Source organism: Heteronotia binoei, chromosome 15, assembly GCF_032191835.1.
Source record: "Heteronotia binoei isolate CCM8104 ecotype False Entrance Well chromosome 15, APGP_CSIRO_Hbin_v1, whole genome shotgun sequence".
Taxonomy (NCBI): Eukaryota; Metazoa; Chordata; class Lepidosauria; order Squamata; family Gekkonidae; genus Heteronotia; species Heteronotia binoei.
The window spans coordinates 6,098,624-6,119,277 of NC_083237.1; the positions used below are offsets into that span (position 1 = coordinate 6,098,624).

The 20,654-nt window shown below is 52.1% G+C and overlaps 2 protein-coding genes across 2 annotated transcripts in view; one reads left to right on the forward strand and one right to left on the reverse strand.

Annotated features, from left to right (window-relative positions):
• Positions 1-11,773, forward strand: part of IPO4 (importin 4) — a 60,642-nt gene extending 48,869 nt beyond the window's left edge. Inside the window, exons 23-30 of the mRNA XM_060255407.1 lie at positions 331-524; positions 2,430-2,477; positions 3,158-3,283; positions 4,175-4,383; positions 5,893-6,025; positions 7,068-7,172; positions 8,268-8,337; positions 10,092-11,773. Coding sequence (XP_060111390.1) covers positions 331-524; positions 2,430-2,477; positions 3,158-3,283; positions 4,175-4,383; positions 5,893-6,025; positions 7,068-7,172; positions 8,268-8,337; positions 10,092-10,222 — 1,016 coding nt within the window. The 3' untranslated portion in view covers positions 10,223-11,773. The remainder of the gene's footprint in view (positions 1-330; positions 525-2,429; positions 2,478-3,157; positions 3,284-4,174; positions 4,384-5,892; positions 6,026-7,067; positions 7,173-8,267; positions 8,338-10,091) is intronic.
• Positions 11,774-13,804: 2,031 nt separating this feature from the next.
• REC8 (REC8 meiotic recombination protein) overlaps positions 13,805-20,654 on the reverse strand; it is a 33,365-nt gene continuing 26,515 nt past the window's right edge. Inside the window, exons 15-19 of the mRNA XM_060256503.1 lie at positions 19,874-19,922; positions 18,527-18,587; positions 18,316-18,426; positions 15,701-15,807; positions 13,805-13,920 (exon numbers count right to left, since the gene is read on the reverse strand). Of these exons, the coding sequence (XP_060112486.1) occupies positions 13,829-13,920; positions 15,701-15,807; positions 18,316-18,426; positions 18,527-18,587; positions 19,874-19,922 (420 nt within the window). The 3' untranslated portion in view covers positions 13,805-13,828. The remainder of the gene's footprint in view (positions 13,921-15,700; positions 15,808-18,315; positions 18,427-18,526; positions 18,588-19,873; positions 19,923-20,654) is intronic.

The window sequence follows — 20,654 nt, forward strand, 5'->3', positions numbered from 1 at the left end:
ATACACAAGACCTTGTCAGGCCGGGCCATGCATGTCATGTAATGTCATGTCCGGTATCGGAGATATAAACTTCAAGAGCAAGAGCTCTGGCTGACCCAAGGCCATTCCAGCAAGTGCAAGTGTTGGAGTGGGGAATCAAACCCGGTTCTCCCAGATAAGAGTCCGCACATTTAACCACTTAGCAAGAGCCAACCTTTGATGGCTTAACAGCTTGACTCAGCTGAAGGCAGCTTCACGTGAAGGGAGCAGGTGAGGTTGGTGGGCTCGTTTCCGGTGGCACGGGAGGCCCAGGCCAGGTCTGAGAGCCGGCTCTTTCCTTCTCCCCCGCAGCTCTGCAGAAGATGCTCTCCGTGGTGCTGCCGGCCTACATTGACGGGATCCGGGAAGACAAGGAGCGTCAGGCGGTGATGGAAATCCTGGAGGCCCTGACCAAGCTGGTGAAGGCGTGCAAGCAGGAGGCCTTCCGGGAGCCCAGGAGGCTGGCGGAGGTGTGCCGGGTGATCCGGGCGGTGCTGGAGAAGAACGTGAGTGCGGCTTTTTACGCCTTCGTTCCCCCAGATGTCTTCCCCTTTCCTGAGCAGAGACGGGCTGGAGGAGAGAGGAGGCCAGGGCTGGTGTCAGCACACCCCAAGGGAGGCAGCTGCCTCTTCACTGTGTATACACACACACATATATTGGCCACTGTGTGACAAAGAGTGTTGGACTGGATGGGCCATTGGCCTGATCTAACATGGCTTCTCTTATGTTCTTATGTGGTGCAGAGTGTTGGACTGGATGGGCCATTGGCCTGATCTAACATGGCTTCTCTTATGTTCTTATGTGATGCAGAGTGTTGGACTGGATGGGCCACTGGCCTGATCCAACATGGCTTCTCTTATGTTCTTATGTGACACAGAGTGTTGGACGTGAGGGGCCATTGGCCTGATCTAACATGGCTTCTCTTATGTTCTTATGTGATGCAGAGTGTTGGACTGGATGGGCCATTGGCCTGATCTAACATGGCTTCTCTTCTGTTCTTATGTGATGCAGAGTGTTGGACTGGATGGGCCATTGGCCTGATCCAACATGGCTCCTCTTATGTTCTTATGTGACACAGAGTGTTGGACTGGATGGGCCATTGGCCTGATCTAACATGGCTGTTCTTATGTGATGCAGAGTGTTGGACTGGGTGGGCCATTGGCCTGATCTAACATGGCTTCTCTTCTGTTCTTATGTGATGCAGAGTGTTGGACTGGATGGGCCACTGGCCTGAACCAATATGGCTCCTCTTATGTTCTTATGTGACACAGAGTGTTGGACTGGATGGGCCATTGGCCTGATCTAACATGGCTGTTCTTATGTGATGCAGAGTGTTGGACTGGGTGGGCCATTGGCCTGATCTAACATGGCTTCTCTTCTGTTCTTATGTGATGCAGAGTGTTGGACTGGATGGGCCACTGGCCTGAACCAATATGGCTCCTCTTATGTTCTTATGTGACACAGAGTGTTGGACTGGATGGTCCATTGGCCTGATCTAACATGGCTTCTCTTATGTTCTTATGACCCTTCCACACACCTGTGCTCTCAACTGCACGTACTTTCCGGTGACCCCAAGAAAAGAGCTACAGGGGGCTCTGAGCAGGGGGGTAGGTGGGAAGTCTTGCTAGCAGTTGGAGGTAGGACACCTAGGCAGATGGGGGGGCAGGAGAGTGAGTGGGAGGGAATGAGGATAGGAGCAAGGCCTGGCGGAGCAGAAGACAGGAAGGGAGGCCCGGAAACTCTCTTCTTGGGGCTTTCCGGGACTTGGCACAGGCCCCGGATGAAGCCGCCATTTATTCCCAGAATGCTTCTCTGCTAGCGGGGGCAGGGGGCGCTTCTCGATCTTCTGTTGTATGCAGTTTCCGGACCAAGGAACGAAAGGTTCCTTTTTTCTCAGTCAGGCTACAAAAATTATTCCCGTGGCGCACAGTTGTTCGATCTTTTGTGGTCTTGCTTGTTTCTGGACCCTTTGGGAAGTAGTGGGAGGGGGTTTGCAACCTGTCCCCCACGCACAAACTCTGCAGCTTCAGTGCTAGGAGTTTTGCAATCGTGAGGAATTTTTTAAAAAAACGAGAGACTCCCAAGTCAGGTGCTGGGGCTGTTGGAGCGGGCAACTCCCTGACTTCGGCCCCCGCGCTTCATTTTCGTTCAAGGCTGGGAAAGCCGTAGCTCTGAGTCCCAGTGTTCCTTCTAAGCTGAGTTGGTGTGAGCTAGCTCACCGGTTTTTCTAGCCTCCGGCTCACACATTTTTGTCTCGGCTCAGGAAAAATGGCCCCGGAGTAGACTTAACCGCTGCAGCAGCTCACAGCTTCGATGCCGGTCCCTCACAAAGTGGAATGTTTTGCTCGCAAGACTCTGCAGCGTAGAGGGAGCCTCAGTTCTGACCGATTTCTTTGCCAATCCCTTTCCAGATAGCCTGTCAAGAGATGGAGGAGGATGAGGAAGAGGACGAAGATGAGGTGAGTGGGGGGGGGGAGCTCTGCGACGCCATCTGGTGTTTGCTTTTGGCAGCTGTGCCTCTTGGGAACGGAAAAGGCATCTGGGTTGGGGTGATTCTTGAATCTGGTTTTGTCGATTTCGTTGACGCGGGGGAGCATTCTAAAATAAAAATGCAGGTGACTTTTTTAAAAAGCTTTGCTATGAAAGTTAATGCCTGTAGCACCCGCGTTCTAATAAATATACTAAGTGGATGGTTGGATTTGGAATTGCAGCGTGTTAACAGAAAGCCTTCAAGGAGAGTACAAGACATCGGTCTCTTGCCACCGGAGTTCCCTCTGAACCGAGCGTGAGGTGGCTCACAGATTTTTAGCCTCCAGCTCACACGTTTTTGTCTTAGCTCAGGAAGGACGACCCCAGAGTACCCTTATTGACGCAGCAGCTCACCACTTTAATGCCAGTAGCTCACGAAGCAGAATTTTTGCTCACAAGTCTCTGCAGCTTAGAGGGAACCTCGCTCGCCACCTTATAAGATGGAAGGGAAAGACCCTGCAATTAGGGTTTTTTGGGGGTATTTTTGTCAACATGGCACTTGTAAGGTCACATATTAATTTATAAATAGGCACACAAGGAAAGCATCTGTTTTTCTCTCAGAATATTACTCTTCTCTCCGCTTCTTCCCCCCGCCACTCCCCCCAAACAGGCCGAATACGACACCATGCTGATTGAGTACGCTGGGGAAGTGATTCCCGTCCTTGCCGGAGCAGTTGGCGGAGAGGCCTTCGCGCCCTATTTCGCCGGCTTCCTGCCCTTACTTCTCAACAGGATGGTGAGCCCCCTCCTGCCCGCCCCTTCCTGTTCATGGCTGGTGTGCCTTCCTGTCCTGCCTCTTCTCTGTCGTTTTCTGCCCCCCCCCCTTTGGCATCTTCCTTGGAGTCCCACTTCTTCAGCCCAGATGTTCTCTGGCCACCCGTTGGTGTAAGCCAGCTGCATTTGGTTAAGCGTTGTGGACCGTATATGTTCTTTTCCTTAATTTTGACATCCTCTGCTTTTCTTCCAGTCGCTCAGGTGTTGGGTTGGGGGGAAGAGGGGGCGGAATCCCATTTCATTGATGGGTTGACCTAAAACCAGGGTGGCCAAGCTTTCTTAACGTAAGAGCCACAAAGATAGACATCAGATATTTGAGAGCCACGAGACAGAAATGTCAGACGTTTGAGGGAAGGGAGGGAGGTGGAGGTGGAAAGGAAGCCCACTTTAAATGCATTCTCTGGATTTTTTTTTTTTAAACTTGGGTCCCTCCAGTCCCAACACCCAGAGCCCCCAACATCTTTGAGCCTGTGGGCGCCTTTGGAATTCTGTCACAGTGTATTGAGCACGGCTACAAAATGGTTGCGGGAGGTGGAGCCAGCCACAAAATGGCTGCCCTCGTGCTTTCTGCTGCACGGCCAGCCAAATCTCCAGTGGCCAAAGAGAAGGCTTGTCGGGCAAAAGCCCCACATGGCTCCACCCACTTTCAAACTGCTTGGCTGGCCCCAGGAAAGATGTCAGAGGGCACCCAGAGGCTCTCGTGGTGGGGACCTGACTTTAGCCACTAGAGACAGGTGATGGTAATCTTGCCTCCTCCTTTTCTCCCCTGCCCGGACGGTTTCCTCCTGGACTTCCTTCTCCCCCCCCCCCACTGCCTCTGAGCTGTGGCTCTCTCTCCCCCCGTCCTCTGCAGAAATCCACCAGCTGTCCGGCAGAAAAGTCCTTTGCGGTGGGCATCATAGCTGAGGCCATCCAAGGCCTCGGCCGGGCGTCCAGCCCCTTTGTGGCCCGCCTGCTGCCCTTGATGATGAAGGCCACCCACGACGCGGACCTGGAGGTGCGCAGCAACGCCATCTTCGGGCTGGGCGTGCTGGCAGAACACGGCGGCGAAGTCACCTACGAGTATCCTTCTCACCCAGGAGGAGGGCGGGGCGGGGTGGGGAACGAGGGCCCAGCGGGGTTGGGGAAGCCCTGGTCTGGTTTGCGTCTGGCATCCTCGGGATGGAAGGAGTGCATCGAGAGCAGCTGCCAAGAATTAGAGAGGTCAGAAGAACAGAAGAGGAGCCATGTTGGATCAGGCCAGTGGCCCCTCCAGTCCAACACTCTGTGTCACATAAGAACAGAAGAGAAGCCATGTTGGATCAGGCCAATGGCCCATCCAGTCCAACACTCTGTGTCACATAAGAACAGAAGAGAAGCCATGTTGGATCAGGCCAAAGGCCCATCCAGTCCAACACTCTGTGTCACATAAGAACATAAGAGAAGCCATGTTGGATCAGGCCAATGGCCCATCCAGTCTAACACTCTGTGTCACATAAGAACAGAAGAGAAGCCATGTTGGATCAGGCCAATGGCCCATCCAGTCCAACACTCTGTGTCACATAAGAACATAAGAGAAGCCCTGTTGGATCAGGCCAATGGCCCATCCAGTCTAACACTCTGTGTCACATAAGAACAGAAGAGAAGCCATGTTGGATCAGGCCAATGGCCCATGCAGTCCAACACTCTGTGTCACATAAGAGGAGCCATGTTGGATCAGGCCAATGGCCCATCCAGTCTAACACTCTGTATCACATAAGGACAGAAGAGAAGCCATGTTGGATCAGGCCAAAGGCCCATCCAGTCCAACACTCTGTGTCACATAAGAACATAAGAGAAGCCCTGTTGGATCAGGCCAATGGCCCATCCAGTCTAACACTCTGTGTCACATAAGAACAGAAGAGAAGCCATGTTGGATCAGGCCAATGGCCCATGCAGTCCAACACTCTGTGTCACATAAGAGGAGCCATGTTGGATCAGGCCAATGGCCCATCCAGTCTAACACTCTGTATCACATAAGGACAGAAGAGAAGCCATGTTGGATCAGGCCAAAGGCCCATCCAGTCCAACACTCTGTGTCACACAGTGGCCAAAAAAAGCCCAGGTGCCATCAGGAGGTCCACCAGTGGGGCCAGGACACGAGAAGCCCTCCCACTGTGCCCTCCCCGCCAAGCACCAAGAATAAAGAGCATCACTGCCGCAGACAGAGAGTTCCAACGATAAACTGTTTTTAATAGCCACTGATGGACCTCTGCTCCGCATGTTTATCCAATCCTCTCTTGTAAGCCGCTCTGAGGCTCTGTTTTAGAGAAAAGGCCAAGGCAGGGCTTTTTTTGTAGGAAAAGCCCAGCAGGAACTCATTTTCATATTAGGCCACACCCCCTGACATCACTATTATTTCACCGGGGGGTGTTGAAAAAGCCCAGCAGGGACTCATCTGCATGTTAGGCCACACCCCCTGATACCAAGCCAGCCGGAACTGCATTCCTGCTAAAAAAAAAAAAAGCCCCGGGACGGGGTATAAATCTGCAGTCTTTTTCTCCCTGCTGCCCTCTTGGTTTCCCCCCTTAACCTCTCCTCCGTCCGGTGCAGACAGTACCCCAGGCTCCTAAGCCTTCTGACAAAACTTAGCAGTCAGGACCGCAGCAACCGGGCAGCTGACAACATCTGTGGGGCCGTCGCGCGGATGATCATGGCCAATCCCGGAGGGGTCCCTGTTGGCCTGGTGAGTGGGGGGGGTGGGGGGGCGCTGGGGACAAAGGGTGCGGGTGGCCCCACCAGTGGCAGTAGCCCATCCTTGACCCCCACCCCCACCGGGCAGGTGGTTAACAACTCAGGAAGAAACTACCTGGCCTCCTCTTGATGGATTTGCGTGCTCTTTTTGGAATATGACTCTGGCTGGGAGCCGTTTGGGCACTTTCTGACCACCTGCTTTCACTATTGGGGAGCCAGAGATTTGAACCCGGGACTTCCAGCTTGTATGAAATCTACAGTACCACTGAGCCATAACCTCTCAATGGTGGCGGAAATGCTGCCAAGTCACAGGCGACTTAGGGTTGTCTTCTCTCTCTCTCTTTTCTTTCTCCCTTTTTCTCTGTTTCTTTCTCTCTCCTCTCTTTTCTTTCTTTTTCTCGTTCTCTCTCCTCTCTTTATTTTTCTCTCCTCTTTTCTTTCTCTCTCCTTTTCTCTTTCCCTCTCCCTTTCTTTTTTCCCCTCTCCCTTTCTTTCTCTCTCCGTTTCTCTCTCCTTTTCTTTCTTTCTTTCTTTCTTTCTTTCTTTCTTTCTTTCTTTCTTTCTTTCTTTCTTTCTTTCTTTCTTTCTTTCTTTCTTTCTTTCTTTCTTTCTTTCTTTCTTTTCAAAAATGAGCATTTTCCACCATTTTTTTTTAAAAGAGCCCAAAAGAGGATGAATGCACACAAAAAGAGGACATGTCCTCTTAAGAAGAGGACATCTGGTAACTTTCAGTCTCCCAATTTCCCCGGGGTAAAAGACCATTGCCATTCAGCAAATACTGCTAAATCAGCTGCTCAGAGCATGTGGGGTGCTCAGTGTGTGGGGTGGAGGCGTGTTTTTCTTCCATGGCTGCAATCCATCTTAGTTGCAACCAGGAGGGCTCAGAGCTGTTCGTTCCGGCTGGGTCACACGATCCATTTGTCCTCCTCTGACTTCCCTGGACAAAGGGAGGAAACCATGCCCCCCCCCCACCAAATCTTGTGGGTCTGTAAGGTGGCTCCCAGGTTCGAATCAAGCTCTTCTGACTTCCGCAGGCGTTGCCTGGTTTGCTCCGTGCTCTCCCTCTAAGGGAGGATTTGGAAGAATACAAGACCGTTTTCCGTTGCCTCTGTGTCACCTACGAACGTGATCCCCAACAGGTACGTGCAGCTGCAGCCCCAGAGATCGCTCCGTGTCCAAGGGCCGGCCTGCTTCCCCAATCCCTTCGGAGCATATTAAATCCCATTAATAATACATCTTATTCTGGAGACCAAGTCCCATGAGGAAAGGTTGAAGGAGCTGGGCATGTTTAGCATGGAGTAGAGGCGGCTGAGAGGTGGTAGGATCACCATCTTCAAGTACTTGAAGGGCTGTCCTATAGAGGATGGGGTGGAATTGTTATCTGTGGCCCCAGAAGGTAGGACCAGAACCAACGGGTTGAAATTAAATTAAAAGAGTTTCCGGCTCAACATGAGGAAGAACTTCCTGACCGTTCAAGCAGTTCCTCAGTGGAACAGGCTTCCTCCTTGGGAGGTGGTGGGCTCTCTTTCCTTGGAGGTTTTTAAACAGAGGCTAGACAGCCATCTGACAGCAGTGAGGATCCTGTGAATTTAGGGGGAGGTGTTTGTGAGTTTCCTGCCTTGTGCAGGGGGTTGGACTGGATGACCCTAGAGGTCCCTTCCAGCTCTATGATTCTGATAGAGCAGTTCCTCAATGGAACAGGCTTCCTTGGGAGGTGGTGGGGTCTCCTTCCTTGGAGGTTTTTAAACAGAGGCTAGATGGCCCTCTGACAGCAATGAGGATCTGGGCATGTTTAGCCTGGGGAGGAGGTTTTTAAACAGAGGCTAGATGGCCCTCTGACAGCAATGAGGATCCTGTGAATTTAGAGGAAGGTATTTGTGAGTTTCCTGCACTGTGCAGGGGGTTGGTCTAGATGACCCAGGAGAGGCCCCTTTCCAAATCTATGATTCTATATCAAGGCTGATCCAATTTGGTGAAATCCCATCTGGGCCACATTAAGGACTAGGAACTTGCTTTCTAAAAGGCCAGAGGAGGTTTCCAACCAAGCCTTTCAGAGCGCCTGCAGTGGCAACCCGGCTTCCCCGCCTTCTGGGCCTCCAGGAGCATTTCCATAGCTGGCCGATGCAGGAAACGGTAAAGACATTGCTGTCCAGAAATTGTCCTGAAACGCAGGATGGGCAAAGGGACGGTTGCTGGATGCAAGACCCCCGTGTCTCACAGCCTTCTTTTCCCAGGTGCTGCAGATGATGGGGGATGTCATGCAGGCCAGCCGCACCGTCCTGGGACTCAGCGACCTCCCGGCAGGTACCCGGCCAGGCGGCTTCCTCTTCTCTACGCTCGTTGCTGCTCCTTTGTATCCATCCGTAGAGAGATTAGGCTGAGAGAAGACTTCATAGACCAGGGCGGGAGCGGTGAACTCAATTTGTTACGAGAGCCGTATCTGACATAAATGAGACCTTGTTGGACCGGGCCACGTTGAGCCAGGCCACGTGTGTACCTATTTAAGATGAGGTAGCAGAGGTATAGATAGGAGTCCCGTGGCACAGCGGTAAAGCTGCAGTACTGTGGTCCAAACTCTCTGCTCACGACTGATCCTGGCGGAAGCTGGATTCAGGTAACCGGCTCCAGGTTGACTCAGCCTTCCATCCTTCCGAGGTCAGTCAAAGGAGTCCCCAGCTTGCTGGGGGAAAAGCGTAGATGACCGGGGAAGGCAGTGGCAAACCACCCCGTCAAAAGTCTGCCATCAAACGTCACCCCAGAGTGGGAAACGACTGGTGCTTGCACAGGGGACCTTTCCTTTTTCCTATACTCTCTGAGAGAAGAGCCCCGTGGTGCAGAGTGTTAAAGCTGCAGTACTGTGGTCCAGACTCTCTGTTCATGACCTTAGTTCGATCCCAGTGGAAGCTGGGTTCAGGTAGCCGGCTCAAGGTTGACTCAGCCTTCCATCCTTCTGAGGTCGGTCAAAGGAGTCCCCAGCTTGCTGGGGGGAAAGCGTAGATGACCGGGGAAGGCAGTGGCAAACCACCCCGTCAAAAGTCTGCCGTGAAAACAACATCACCCCAGAGTGGGAAACGACTGGTGCTTGCACAGGGGACCTTTCCTTTTTTACCTTTTCAAAATTGCCTTTGGTTGTTATAACACCTCTTCTTTGCCATCTTATGAGAAAAAGATTGTAATCCCTTGGTTCCCAATAGTTACCTTTTTAACTCAACAGGAGGTTATACCAAGTAATCTTGTGTACCGATCATTAACATACTTTTAGGAAATATGTATCTTTTCAGTTACTTGAATTAGGATACACCCCAGAGTCGGAGGCAACTGGTGCTTGCACAGGGGACCTTTCCTTTTTTCTATACTCTCTGAGAGCAGAGCCCCGTGATGCAGAGTGTTAAAGCTGCACTACTGTGGTCCAGACTCTTTGCTCACAACCTTAGTTCGATCCCAGTGGAAGCTGGGTTCAGGTAGCCGGCTCAAGGTTGACTCAGCCTTCCATCCTTCCGAGGTCGGTCAAACGAGTCCCCGGCTTGCTGGGGGGAAAGCGTAGATGACTGGGGAAGGCAATGGCAAACCAGCCTGTAAAAAGTCTGCTGTGAAAACGTTTTGTAAGCAACGTCACCCCAGAGTCGAAAACAACTGGTGCTTGCACAGGAGACCTTTCCTTTTTCCTATACTCTCTGAGAGAAGAGCCCCGTGGTGCAGAGTGTTAAAGCTGCAGTACTGCGGTCCAAACTCTCTGCTCACGACCTTAGTTCGATCCCGGTGGAAGCTGGGTTCAGATAGTCGGCTCAAGGTTGACTCAGCCTTCCATCCTTCTGAGGTCAGCCAAAGGAATCCCCAGCTTGCTGTGGGGGGAGGGAAGCGTAGATGACTGGGGAAAGCAATGGCAAACCACCCCGTAAAAAGTCTGCCGTGTAAACGTGAAAGCAACGTCACCCCAGAGTCGAAAACGACCGGTGCTTGCACAGGGCACTACCTGTCTTCAGGGGCATCTGGCTTATGCACGAGCCCTGCCATGTTAGCTTTGTTAAGTTCACCATCACTGCTCTTCTTCCCTCCAGCTGCCCGCAGCAGCCTGGTGACGCTTCTCCGCAATCTGTCCAGCCGCTTCCCAGACGAGTTCCAGTCGGCCAAGCTCGCCCTGCCCTTGGAAGGCCGTGCCCTGGTGGAAGCAGCTGTCAGCTCCTCGTGAGGAGGAGAAGGAGGCGGCGGCAAGGAGGCCCCGCTTCCTCAGGCTCCGAAGGGTCGAAGAGGATTCTTTCTCCCGGACACTGGCAATTTCAGCTGCACGCCCTGTGCCATATGGACTTTGGGGACCGACCGGCCCTCACCAAGAACGCCACATCCTCCTGTCTTGTATTTCTGGTTTTCTCGTGCACCTTAGCCGTTGTGGTGGTTTCCCATGTTTGCCGTACTTTTTTTTGAGGTGGGTTTTTTTTTTGGTTGGCAAGCTGGCTCCAGGAGAGTTTTCGCACGCCCAGAGGTACCTCCTAAATGAAATGTCACTTTCCGGCCGCGCTGCGTTCTCCGCCTTTTGTCTTCTCGGCCTTTCCCAACATGCGGAAAGAGTTCTTTAGGCAGCGACCTTAGCGGGTTTGCCTGTAGCGCCGTCTTGGTTTTGCTAGCGGGGCCAGGAAAGGACGTCTCTCGTAGCTTTGCGGAGATTCCGGCCCTTGCTTTCCAATCTGGACCGTTCCACCCGGTATGCTTCAACGGCCAGGGGGGAATTTGCGTCGCTGAAACCAAACTTGCAGGTATCCAAGCTGAGTAGCCCCGTCGCCCACAAGTTTGGCCTCAGCGAACGAGCCCAGCTTGGCCTTCGCTCCCCGATTTATTGACGAGGGCGCATCTCCTCTATAACTTGAACGGTGCTTCGGGTGGAAATGAGAAACGGGAGGCAAACTAATTCTGGCTCAGCCGCTGCCTCTTAACGACGGTGCCGGGTTGTCTTCAGGCCACCTGGCCTGCAGGTTTCCTTTGTTTGCTGACAGGAAGCATGTCTGTGGGCGGGTGAGTTTCTCCAAGTGAGGCTTCTCATTCTTGGCGTCTTCATACTTTCTCGTTCTCGGCATCTTGCTTTGAAGTAGACCCAAACAGAGCAGGGACGGAGGGACTAGAGCGTGACGCGCTTCTCCCCCGGCTGCCAGGCCAGAGAGTTCAGTCGATCTGACAAATTGCCAGTCTCGGTTCTTCCCTTCGCCAGCTACAGGGGTGTGCATTGCATGTACACGGTCTGGTCCCCAAAAGCAGCCCGTCAGCTTTTGCACGGGGCTGTCCTGCCAACCTCCTTCGGCCCACTGCTAAAATGCAACAGCCGTGATGCTGCCACGATCGATTTGCCTTTCTCTTCACAGTCGATGGGCCTGTTTTTGAGCCCTTTTGGTTGACTTCTCCTCTTGTCTTCCTTGCCCTGCCGGGGAGCCGTTCCCGGAGCTGCTGCCCCTCCCCCCTCTGCACTCCCTCACAGGGTGGTTGTTGGGGCGTGGGGTTTTTTTTGCCAAAGGTGTTAGCAGTTCTTCACCAGCCGCTGGGGTTTGTTCTTCGGCAAGTGTTGGATGGTTTTTGGGCGTTCCGCTGGAGGCCTGGGTTGAAACGGCCCACAGCTGTGACCGCTGGGTTTGTGTTTACAGGGTTGAAATGCTGCACAGCTGTGACCTCTAGTTTGTATTTAAACATTTGCTATTTTTTTGAGAGAGACAAAAATTATATTACGTATCTTGCAAATAAAAATAAATGAGCCCGAGTCTGTCGCCTTTACGACTGCGCCGAACTAGTTAAGAGGACTCTAAATTGGGATGATCGTAACTCTGCTGCTAGGTGCCCTCCCAAGAAACTGACAAGTTAAGGACAAAACAAGACCATCACACAATATGAAACGGAGTGGCTTAGTTTTGTCCTTTAAAGCAGCATCCCCCAACCTTTTTGGCACCAGGGACCGGTTTTGTGGAAGACAGTTTTTCCACAGATCGTGGGTGGGTGGTGGGGGGAATGGTTTCGGGATGATACAATTGTGGACTTTATTTCTTAGTTTGGTGTGGTGGTTAGGTGTGCAGACTCTTATCTGGGAGAACCGGGTTTGATTCCCCACTCCTCCATTTGCAGCTGCCGGAATGGCCTTGGGTCAGCCAGAGCTCTTGCTAAGTGGTTAAGTGCACTGACTCTTATCTGGGAGAACCGGGTTTGATTCCCCCCTCCTCCACTTGCAGCCGCTGGAATGGCCTTGGGTCAACCAGAGCTCTTGCTAAGTGGTTAAGTGCACTGACTCTTATCTGGAAGAACTGGGTTTGATTCCCCCCTCCTCCGCTTGCAGCTGCTGAAATGGCCTTGGGTCAGCCGTAGATATTGCAGGAGTTGTCCTTGAAAGGGCAGCTGCTGTAAGAGCTCTCTCAGCCCCACCTACCTCACAGGGGGTCTGTTGTGGGAGAGGAAGATAAAGGCGATTGTGAGCTGTTCCGAGACTGAAATTCGGAGTGGAGGGCAGGAACAAATCCAATGTCGTCGTTTTCTTATTACTACTACATTGTGTAAAATATAATGAAATAATTATACAACTCACAAGGCCGGTTGCTAACAGACCACGGACTGGGACCGGTAATGGACTGGGGGTTGGGGCCCCTGCTTAAAAGCCCTGCATGGCTTGAGACCAGAGCATTTGAAAGATTGCCTTCTCCTGTATGTTTCCAGATGGAAATGACAATTGATGGGCAAATGAGAGGGTCTTTTTGGTGGCAGCCCCACAGTTATGGAACAACTTCTCCCTTTTAGTTTCACAAGGGAGAAAGGGAGCTACTAGATGCTTTGAAAGCCCCCAGCATGTATTAATTTAAAAGTATTAAAGTCAGGAAAGGCAGAGTGAGGAATCAAGCTCTTAAGATATTCTGAGACCCGTCCTGGAGCAGCGGCTAGCGATTACCAGTTTCTGAGGGCCAGCAAAAGGGAACAGCTTGTTAGCATCTCAGGATGAATGTCTGACCTGAGCCAGCAGCCTGTCCTAAGCAGAACCTAACTATACTAAAGTCAGGAGTAGCACCTTTAAGACCAACAAAGTTTTTTCCAGAATGTCAACTCCCGTGCGTGCACGCACACTTCATCAGACGAGGAATCGGCTACAGCGAGCAGAGCTACATAGAGCGGGTAGGCAGGGGTTTAGAATGCGAAATGGTCCAAATTTAAAATCCAATCACAGAACAGCAAAATTAACAAATGGAGCAAACCTCTGATCTGGGTAGCATGAGCTTGAGAAACCAATAAAACGGTAACATGTCGAAACGTGAGAATGTCTGTCGATCACCCTATTGCCTGGGCCAAAATGAGGATCTTCCTTTCTCAGAGGTTTATCCCATCCAACTGACTTCCCTTTTAATCGGTAACAGACAGAGTTTGCACCTGATTCCTCGTCCGAAGACGTGTGCTTAAGAGCACACAAAAGCTTCCGTTGGGAATAAAATTTCATTGGTCTCCGAGGTGTTCCTTGACTCCTGCTTTGTTCTAGTGCTTCAGCCCGACATGGCTGCCCAGCTGGATCTATCTAAATCTCCCAGTAATTCGAAGGAATCCTCGTGACTTTTCCGACTTGAAATGTTACTTTTATTTTTTTTTTAAAAAAAACACCCAACAACTCGGGTAACAAAACGCGGAATAACCAGGATCTACCAATGCTTTTTTAAAAAAAAAAATAAAGAAAATCTTGAACCACTTGAAACTCCCAAAGCAGCTGCAGAAGCTGCGGTGCGCTCTCTCGAGTCTGGGCTCCCCGATGGGGCAAGCAGCAGAGGCGGGCAGCGATGGGCAGGAACCGCTAGCTGGGGTAGAAGCGGGCGCCGGGCTTGAGCAGGATCGGGCCGAAGGGCTCCGCTTGCTCTAGGCGGAAGTAGTGGCCTCCGGCAAGGACTGCAGCACGGGGGGAAGGAAGACAGAAGGAGAAAAGGGTCTGTTTAGAAGGAAGCCGGGCAATGGCGAAGGGGGAAAGGGCTAGCGATGGGTGAGAGGCAGCTTGGTGTAGTAGTTAAGTGCACAGACTCTTATACATACATCATTTTATTTGTATCCCGCCCTCCCCACCGAAGCAGGCTCAGGGCGGCTAACAACATTAAATCAATACCTTAAGTACAATAATATTCGAAACAATAACTAATTGAACAATTTAATTAAAATTCTAAAATTACTAAAATTAACATCCTGGTGCTATTAAAACAGGCGGTAAATTTCCCTTTTTCCCCTAGCAGTCTCTCTCTCAATCGCTGTAGGCCGTCCTAAAAAGGATGGTCTTGCAGGCCCTGCGGAACTGTTCGAAGTCCCGCAGGGCCCGCGTTTCTTCCGGGAGCTGGTTCCATAGCTGTGGAGCCACTACAGAGAAAGCCCGAGTGCGGGTACTCTGTAGTTTTACCTCTTTCAGCCCGGGGATAGTCAGCAGATTCTTCCCTGCTGACCTCAGTGCTCTCTGGGGTTCATACGGGGAGAGACGGTCCCTCAGGTAGGCAGGTCCTCGGCCATATAGGGCTTTAAAGGTCATAACCAGCACTGCGATAACATATCTGGGAGAACCGGCTTTGATTCCCCACTCCTCCACTTGCAGCTGCTGGAATGGCCTTGGGTCAGCCGTAGCTCTGGCAGAGGTTGTCCTTGAAAGGGCAGCTGCTGTGAGAGCCCTCTCCAGCCCCACCCACCTCACAGGGTGTCTGTTGTGGGGGAGGAAGGGAAAGGAGATTGTGAGAGCCAGTTTGGTGTCGTGGTTAAGTGTGTGGACTCTTATCTGGGAGAACCGGGTTTGATTCCCCACTCCTCCACTTGCAGCTGCCGGGATGGCCTTGGGTCAGCCATAGTTCTGGCAGAGGTTGTCCTTGAAAGGGCAGCTTCGGTCAGAGGTCTCTCAGCCCCACCCACCTCACCGGGTGTCTGTTGTGGAGGAAGAAGATAAAGGAGATGGTAAGCTGCTCTGACTCTCTGATTCAGAGAGAAGGGTGGGGTATAAATCTGCAATTATTCTTATCTGGGAGAACCGGGTTTGAGTTCCCCCTCCTCCACTTGCAGCTGCTGGAATGGCCTTGGGTCAGCTATAGCTCTAGTGGAGCTGTCCTTGAAAGGGCAGCTTGTCAGAGCTCTCTCAGCCCCACCCACCTCACAGGGTGCCTGTTGTGGGGGAGGAAGGAAAAGGAGACTATCAGCCAGAGTGGAGGGCGGGATATAAATCCAATATGGCGGCCAGCGGTAGCTCTCCAGATGGTTTTTTTTGCCTACAACTCGCATCAGCCCCAGCCAGCATGGTTGATGGCTGGGGCTGATGGGAGCTGTAAGCAAAAAAAATCTGGAGAGCTACCGTTGGCCACCCCTGCAAATATCATGTTCTTCTAAAAGAATATCAGAAGACCTGGATCAGATCAATGATGAGTCCAGCATCCGGTCTCATAGGGAGAGGCCAGTCCGTTCTTCTAGAGGTCAGACCCTAGAGAGAGAACACTGGAGGAAGGGGAAGAAAACCTCCCACACCCCCCACACACACACGCTTTGAAAACGGAAGGGGGGGGCTCTGCCTCCATGATACCTCCATACAAACCACAGCAAAGTGACTCCAGTGCAGGGGGAGGAGCCAAGGGCTGGCCTGCCATCTCAGCTGTCTGCCGGAAGCACCGCCCTGCAGACCCCCCTTCCTCCCCCGATCGTCACCACCTACCTAGGCACAGGTAGAAGAACCGGCTGGCGACGGCCCTCGAAACTCTCAGAGGCACCAGCTGTTCAAACTCGGTCTCTCCAAACTGCTGCAGTTTAGCGGCCACCAGCCTGAAACGACAGAGGGGCCGGAAAGGAGACTTGGTTGTTCCGGAGCTAGGACCCACAAAACCGACCCTCCCATATGTCTCTGCACAACAACCGTGGTTATCAGACAGCCTCTCTCCTGGCTCTCCCACCATCAACCAGATCCTGGGCCTTTTCCATTATGGTTTTGGGGAAGGGAGGAACCTCAGCAGAATATAATGTCATAGAGAGGGGTGTCAAACATGCAGCCCGTGGGCTGGATCAGGCCCACAAGCAAATCTGCTTCCTTACATAAGAACATAAGAGAAGCCCTGTTGGATCAGGCCAATGGCCCATCCAGTCCAACACTCTGTGTCACATAAGAACAAAAGAGAAGCCATGTTGGATCAGACCAATGGCCCATCCAGTCCAACACTCTGTATCACGCAGTGGCCAAAAATTTATACACACACACACACTGTGGCTAATAGCCACTGATGGACCTCTGGTCCATATTTTTATCTAACCCCCTCTTGAAGCTGGCTATGCTTGTAGCTGCCACCACCTCCTGTGGCAGTGAATTCCACATGTTAATCACCCTTTGGGGGAAGAAGTACCTCCTTTTATCCGTTCAAACCCAACTGCTCAGCAATTTCATTGAACGCCCACGAGTTCTTGTATTGTGAGAAAGCGAGAAAAGTACTTCTTTCTCTACCTTCTCCATCCCATGCATAATCTTGTAAACCTCTATCATGTCACCCGTTTCTCCAAGCTAAAGAGCCCCAAGCGTTTTAACTTTTCTTCATAGGGAAAGTGTTCCAAACCTGTAATTCTAGTTGCCCTTTTCTGCACTTTTTCCAATGCTATAATATCCTTTTTGAGGTGCGGTGACCAGAATTGCACACAGTATTCCAAATACAAGGGCATTATGATACTGGCTGATTGTTTTCAATTCCCTTCCTAATAATACTCAGCATGGCGTTCCTTCTCTCTCTCTCTCTCGCTTCCTTCGGCACCTCAGTTTGCTTTACCAGGATTCCTCAATTACACAAGAGCTACAGAGCAAAACCTCTATTTTATCCATGCTGGCTGGGGCTGATGGGAGTTGTAGGCAAAAAACATCTGGAGAGCTACCGTTGGCCACCCCTGGACTGTACTGGTTAAGTGCACGGACTCTTATCTGGGAGAACCAGGTTTGATTCCCCACTCCTCCACTTGCAGCTGCTGGAATGGCCTTGGGTCACCCATCGCTCTCGTAGGAGTTGTCCTTGAAAGGGCAGCTTCTGTCAGAGCTCTTTCAGCCCCACTCACCTCACAGGGTGTCTGCTGTGCGGGGGCGGGGAGGTAAAGGAGATTGCGACCACTCTGAGATTCAGAGTATAGGGTGGGATACAAAATCCAATACAATTGTCATCTTCATATTTCAAGAGTGCTAAGTATGTTTCGTTAGCTTTTTTTTAAATCTATGATTGTTTGTGTCCTTTATAAAGTTTATATCTCCGCTATTTTATGACTCACACAGTAAACTGGGTGTTTACTGGGGCCAATGCAAAGAAGAGGAGGCGGAGAAGGAGAAAAAGGAGGAGGAAAAGAAGAAAACTGCAGATTTATACCCTGCCCTTCTCTCTGAAAAAAGAGCCCTGTGGCGCAGAGTGCTAAAGCGGCAGTATTGCAGTCCTAAGCTCTGCTCACGACCTGAGTTAGATCCCCGGCGGTAGCTGGGTTTTCAGGTAGCCGGCTTGAGGTTGACTCAGCCTTCCATCCTTCCGAGGTCGGTAAAATGAGTCCCCAGCTTGCTGGGGGGAAAGTGTAGATGACTGAGGAAGGCAAGGGCAAACCACCCCGTAAAAAGGTCTGCCATGAAAATGTTGTGAAAGCAACGTCACCCCAGAATTGGAAACGACTGGTGCTTGCACAGGGGACCTTTCCTTTCTTTCTCTCTGAATCAGAGACTCCGAGCAGCTCACAATCTCCTTTATCTTCTCCCCCAACAACAGACACCTTGGAAGATGGATGGGGCCGAGAGGGCTCTCCCAGCAGCTCCCCTTTCAAGGACAGCTCTGCAAGAGAGCTACGTTTGACCCAAGACCATTCCAGCAGCTGCAAGTGGAGGAGTGGGGAATCAAACCCGGTTTTCCCAGATAAGGTCTGTGCACTTAACCACTTACCAAGAGCTATGGCTGATCCAGGGCCATTCCAGCAGCTGCAAGTGGAGGAGTGGGGAATCAAACCCGGTTCTCCCAGATAAGAGTCCCCACATTTAACCACTTAGCAAGAGCTATGGCTGACCCAAGGCCATTCCAGCAGCTGCAAGTCGAGGAGTGGGGAATCAAACCAGGTTCTCCCAGATAAGAGTCCACACACTTTACCACTACACCAAACCGGCTCTATACCAAACCGGAATCCCACAGGGCAAGTAGTTCTGGACTGGAGATGCCTCTTGCAAACTGAAGGCATTTTGCGAGCCAGGCCTTAAACAAGACACGTCAGTCAAGCTTCTCTCTGTTCCCCTCCCCTCCAAGTCTGGGGGCCGGTTGACCCTCTTGCTCGCACCTGCGCACATCAGCAAGCGTGAGCATGTCCTTGTCCAGCGGCAGCTCGAAGCTGATTTCAGGAAGTTCGGGCACCATGGGGAGCATCCCTTCCTCGGGTTCCACGAGGATCCTGTGGGCGAGAAAGGCCAGAGGCTCAAACCAGGCCAGCACCCCCCAGAAGAGGCAGGGCTCTTCCCGGTGGGGAGCAAAAGAGGGGGGTCAGGCCTCACCTCTCCTCGGCAGCCACCAGACTAGCCCGGATCTCTTCTTCGGTGGTCTCGAGGGAGATTTCTGCCACGTGGAGAAAAAACAGGCAGGGTTTGTTTAGAAGACGACTGCAGATTTATACCGTGCCCTTCTCTCCGAATCGGAAATATCGCCGATATCTTCTCCCCCCACAATAGACACCCTGTGAGGTGGGCGGGGCTGAGAGAACTCTGACAGAAGCTGCCCTTTCAAGGACAGAGCCTCAGAGTGTCCTACAATCTCCTTTCCCTTCCTCTTCCACAACAGACACCTGTGAGGTGGGTGAGGCTGAGAGGGCTCTCACAGCAGCTGCCCTTTCAAGGACAGTCTCAGAGGGGCCTACAATCTCCTTTCCCTTCCTCCCCCATAACAGATACCCTATGAGGTGGGCAGGGCTGAGAGAGCTCTGACAGAAGCTGCCCTTTCTAGGACAGAGCCTCAGAGTGTCCTACAATCTCCTTTCCCTTCCTCCTCCACAACAGACACCTGTGAGGTGGGTGGGGCTGAGAGGGCTCTCACAGCAGCTGCCCTTTCAAGGACAGAGTCTCAGAGGGGCCTACAATCTCCTTTCCCTTCCTCCCCCATAACAGATACCCTGTGAGGTGGGCAGGGCTGAGAGAGCTCTGACAGAAGCTGCCCTTTCTATGACAGAGCCTCAGAGTGTCCTACAATCTCCTTTCCCTTCCTCCTCCACAACAGACACCTGTGAGGTGGGTGAGGCTGAGAGGGCTCTCACAGCAGCTGCCCTTTCAAGGACAGAGTCTCAGAGGGGCCTACAATCTCCTTTCCCTTCCTCCCCAACAGACCCCTGTGAGGTGGGTGGGGCTGAGAGGGCTCTCCCAGCAGCTGCCCTTTCAAGGACAGAGTCTCAGAGGGGCCTACAATCTCCTTTCCCTTCCTCCCCCACAACAGACACCCTGTTAGATGAAGATACTGGATTTATATCCCGCCCTCCGCTCCGAAGAGTCAAAGAGGGGCTCACAATCTCCTTTCCCTTCCTCCCCAACAGACACCCTGTGAGGTGGGTGGGGCTGAGAGAGCTCTCACAGCAGCTGCCCTTTCAAAGACAACCTCTGCCAGAGCTCTGGCTGACCCAAGGCCATTCCAGCAGCTGCAAGTGGAGGAGTGGGGAATCAAACCCGGTTCTCCCAGATAAGAGTCCGCCCACTTCACCGCTGCCCCAAACTGACTCTCTGTGTACCGGAAGGAGAGCCGTGAGCAAGAGGGTTCCTTGTCGGCGAGGGGGACGGCGGCAACTTGTGTGGCCCGTGAGGCAGAAAGAGTTTCCGGAGCCTCTTCCCCGCCTGGGGAGGCAGAGGCAGCAAACCCACCTGAGGAGCCCACCAGCGGCACGCTCGCTTCTTCAGCTTCTCGCAGCACCTTGAAAAAGGAAAAAAAAAATCGCCAAGGATCAGGCCTAAAACATGAGCACTGCTGCTCTTAGGGTCTGAATGGCTGCATCGGTTAGGTAGCAAGAGGTTAAAAAAAACCACCAGCCATTTGCTCTGAGCTGCCCCGCCTTCTCCCGCTCCATTGGCTGAGCTGCTGTGATGTCACAGAACGGTCACCTGCCTTTCTTACAGCTCAAGGGAAATATGCAGGGCTTTTTTTTGGTAGAAAAAGCTCAGCAAGAACTCATTTGCATATTGGGCCACACCCCCTGACATCAACATTGTTTTGCACAGGACCTTTTCGGGGAAGGCCGTAAAAAGGTCTGCTGCGAAAACGTTGTGAAAGCAACGTCACCCCAGAGTCAGAAACGACTGGTGCTTGCGCAGGGGACCTTTCCTTTTTCCTTTCCTTTTTGGAGAAAAAGCCCAGCAGGAACTCGTTTGCATATTGGGCCCCACCCCAACACCAGGCCAGCCGGAACTGCGTTCCTGTGCGTTCTGGCTCAAAATAAAGCCCTGGGAATAAGTCAGCAATAAAACGTTGCCCCGTTTTGGTGAGGGACAGACCCGGCGGCAGGAAGCAGTCAAGGTTGCTTCAGCAATGGTGAGGATTGTGGGTAACGGAGGCTAAGAAGGAAGGGAAGGCACACACAGATCCAATTAGGATTCATGTGTGACAGATGTTGAAGAAACAGCTGCAATGACTTGCTTGGTGCATACG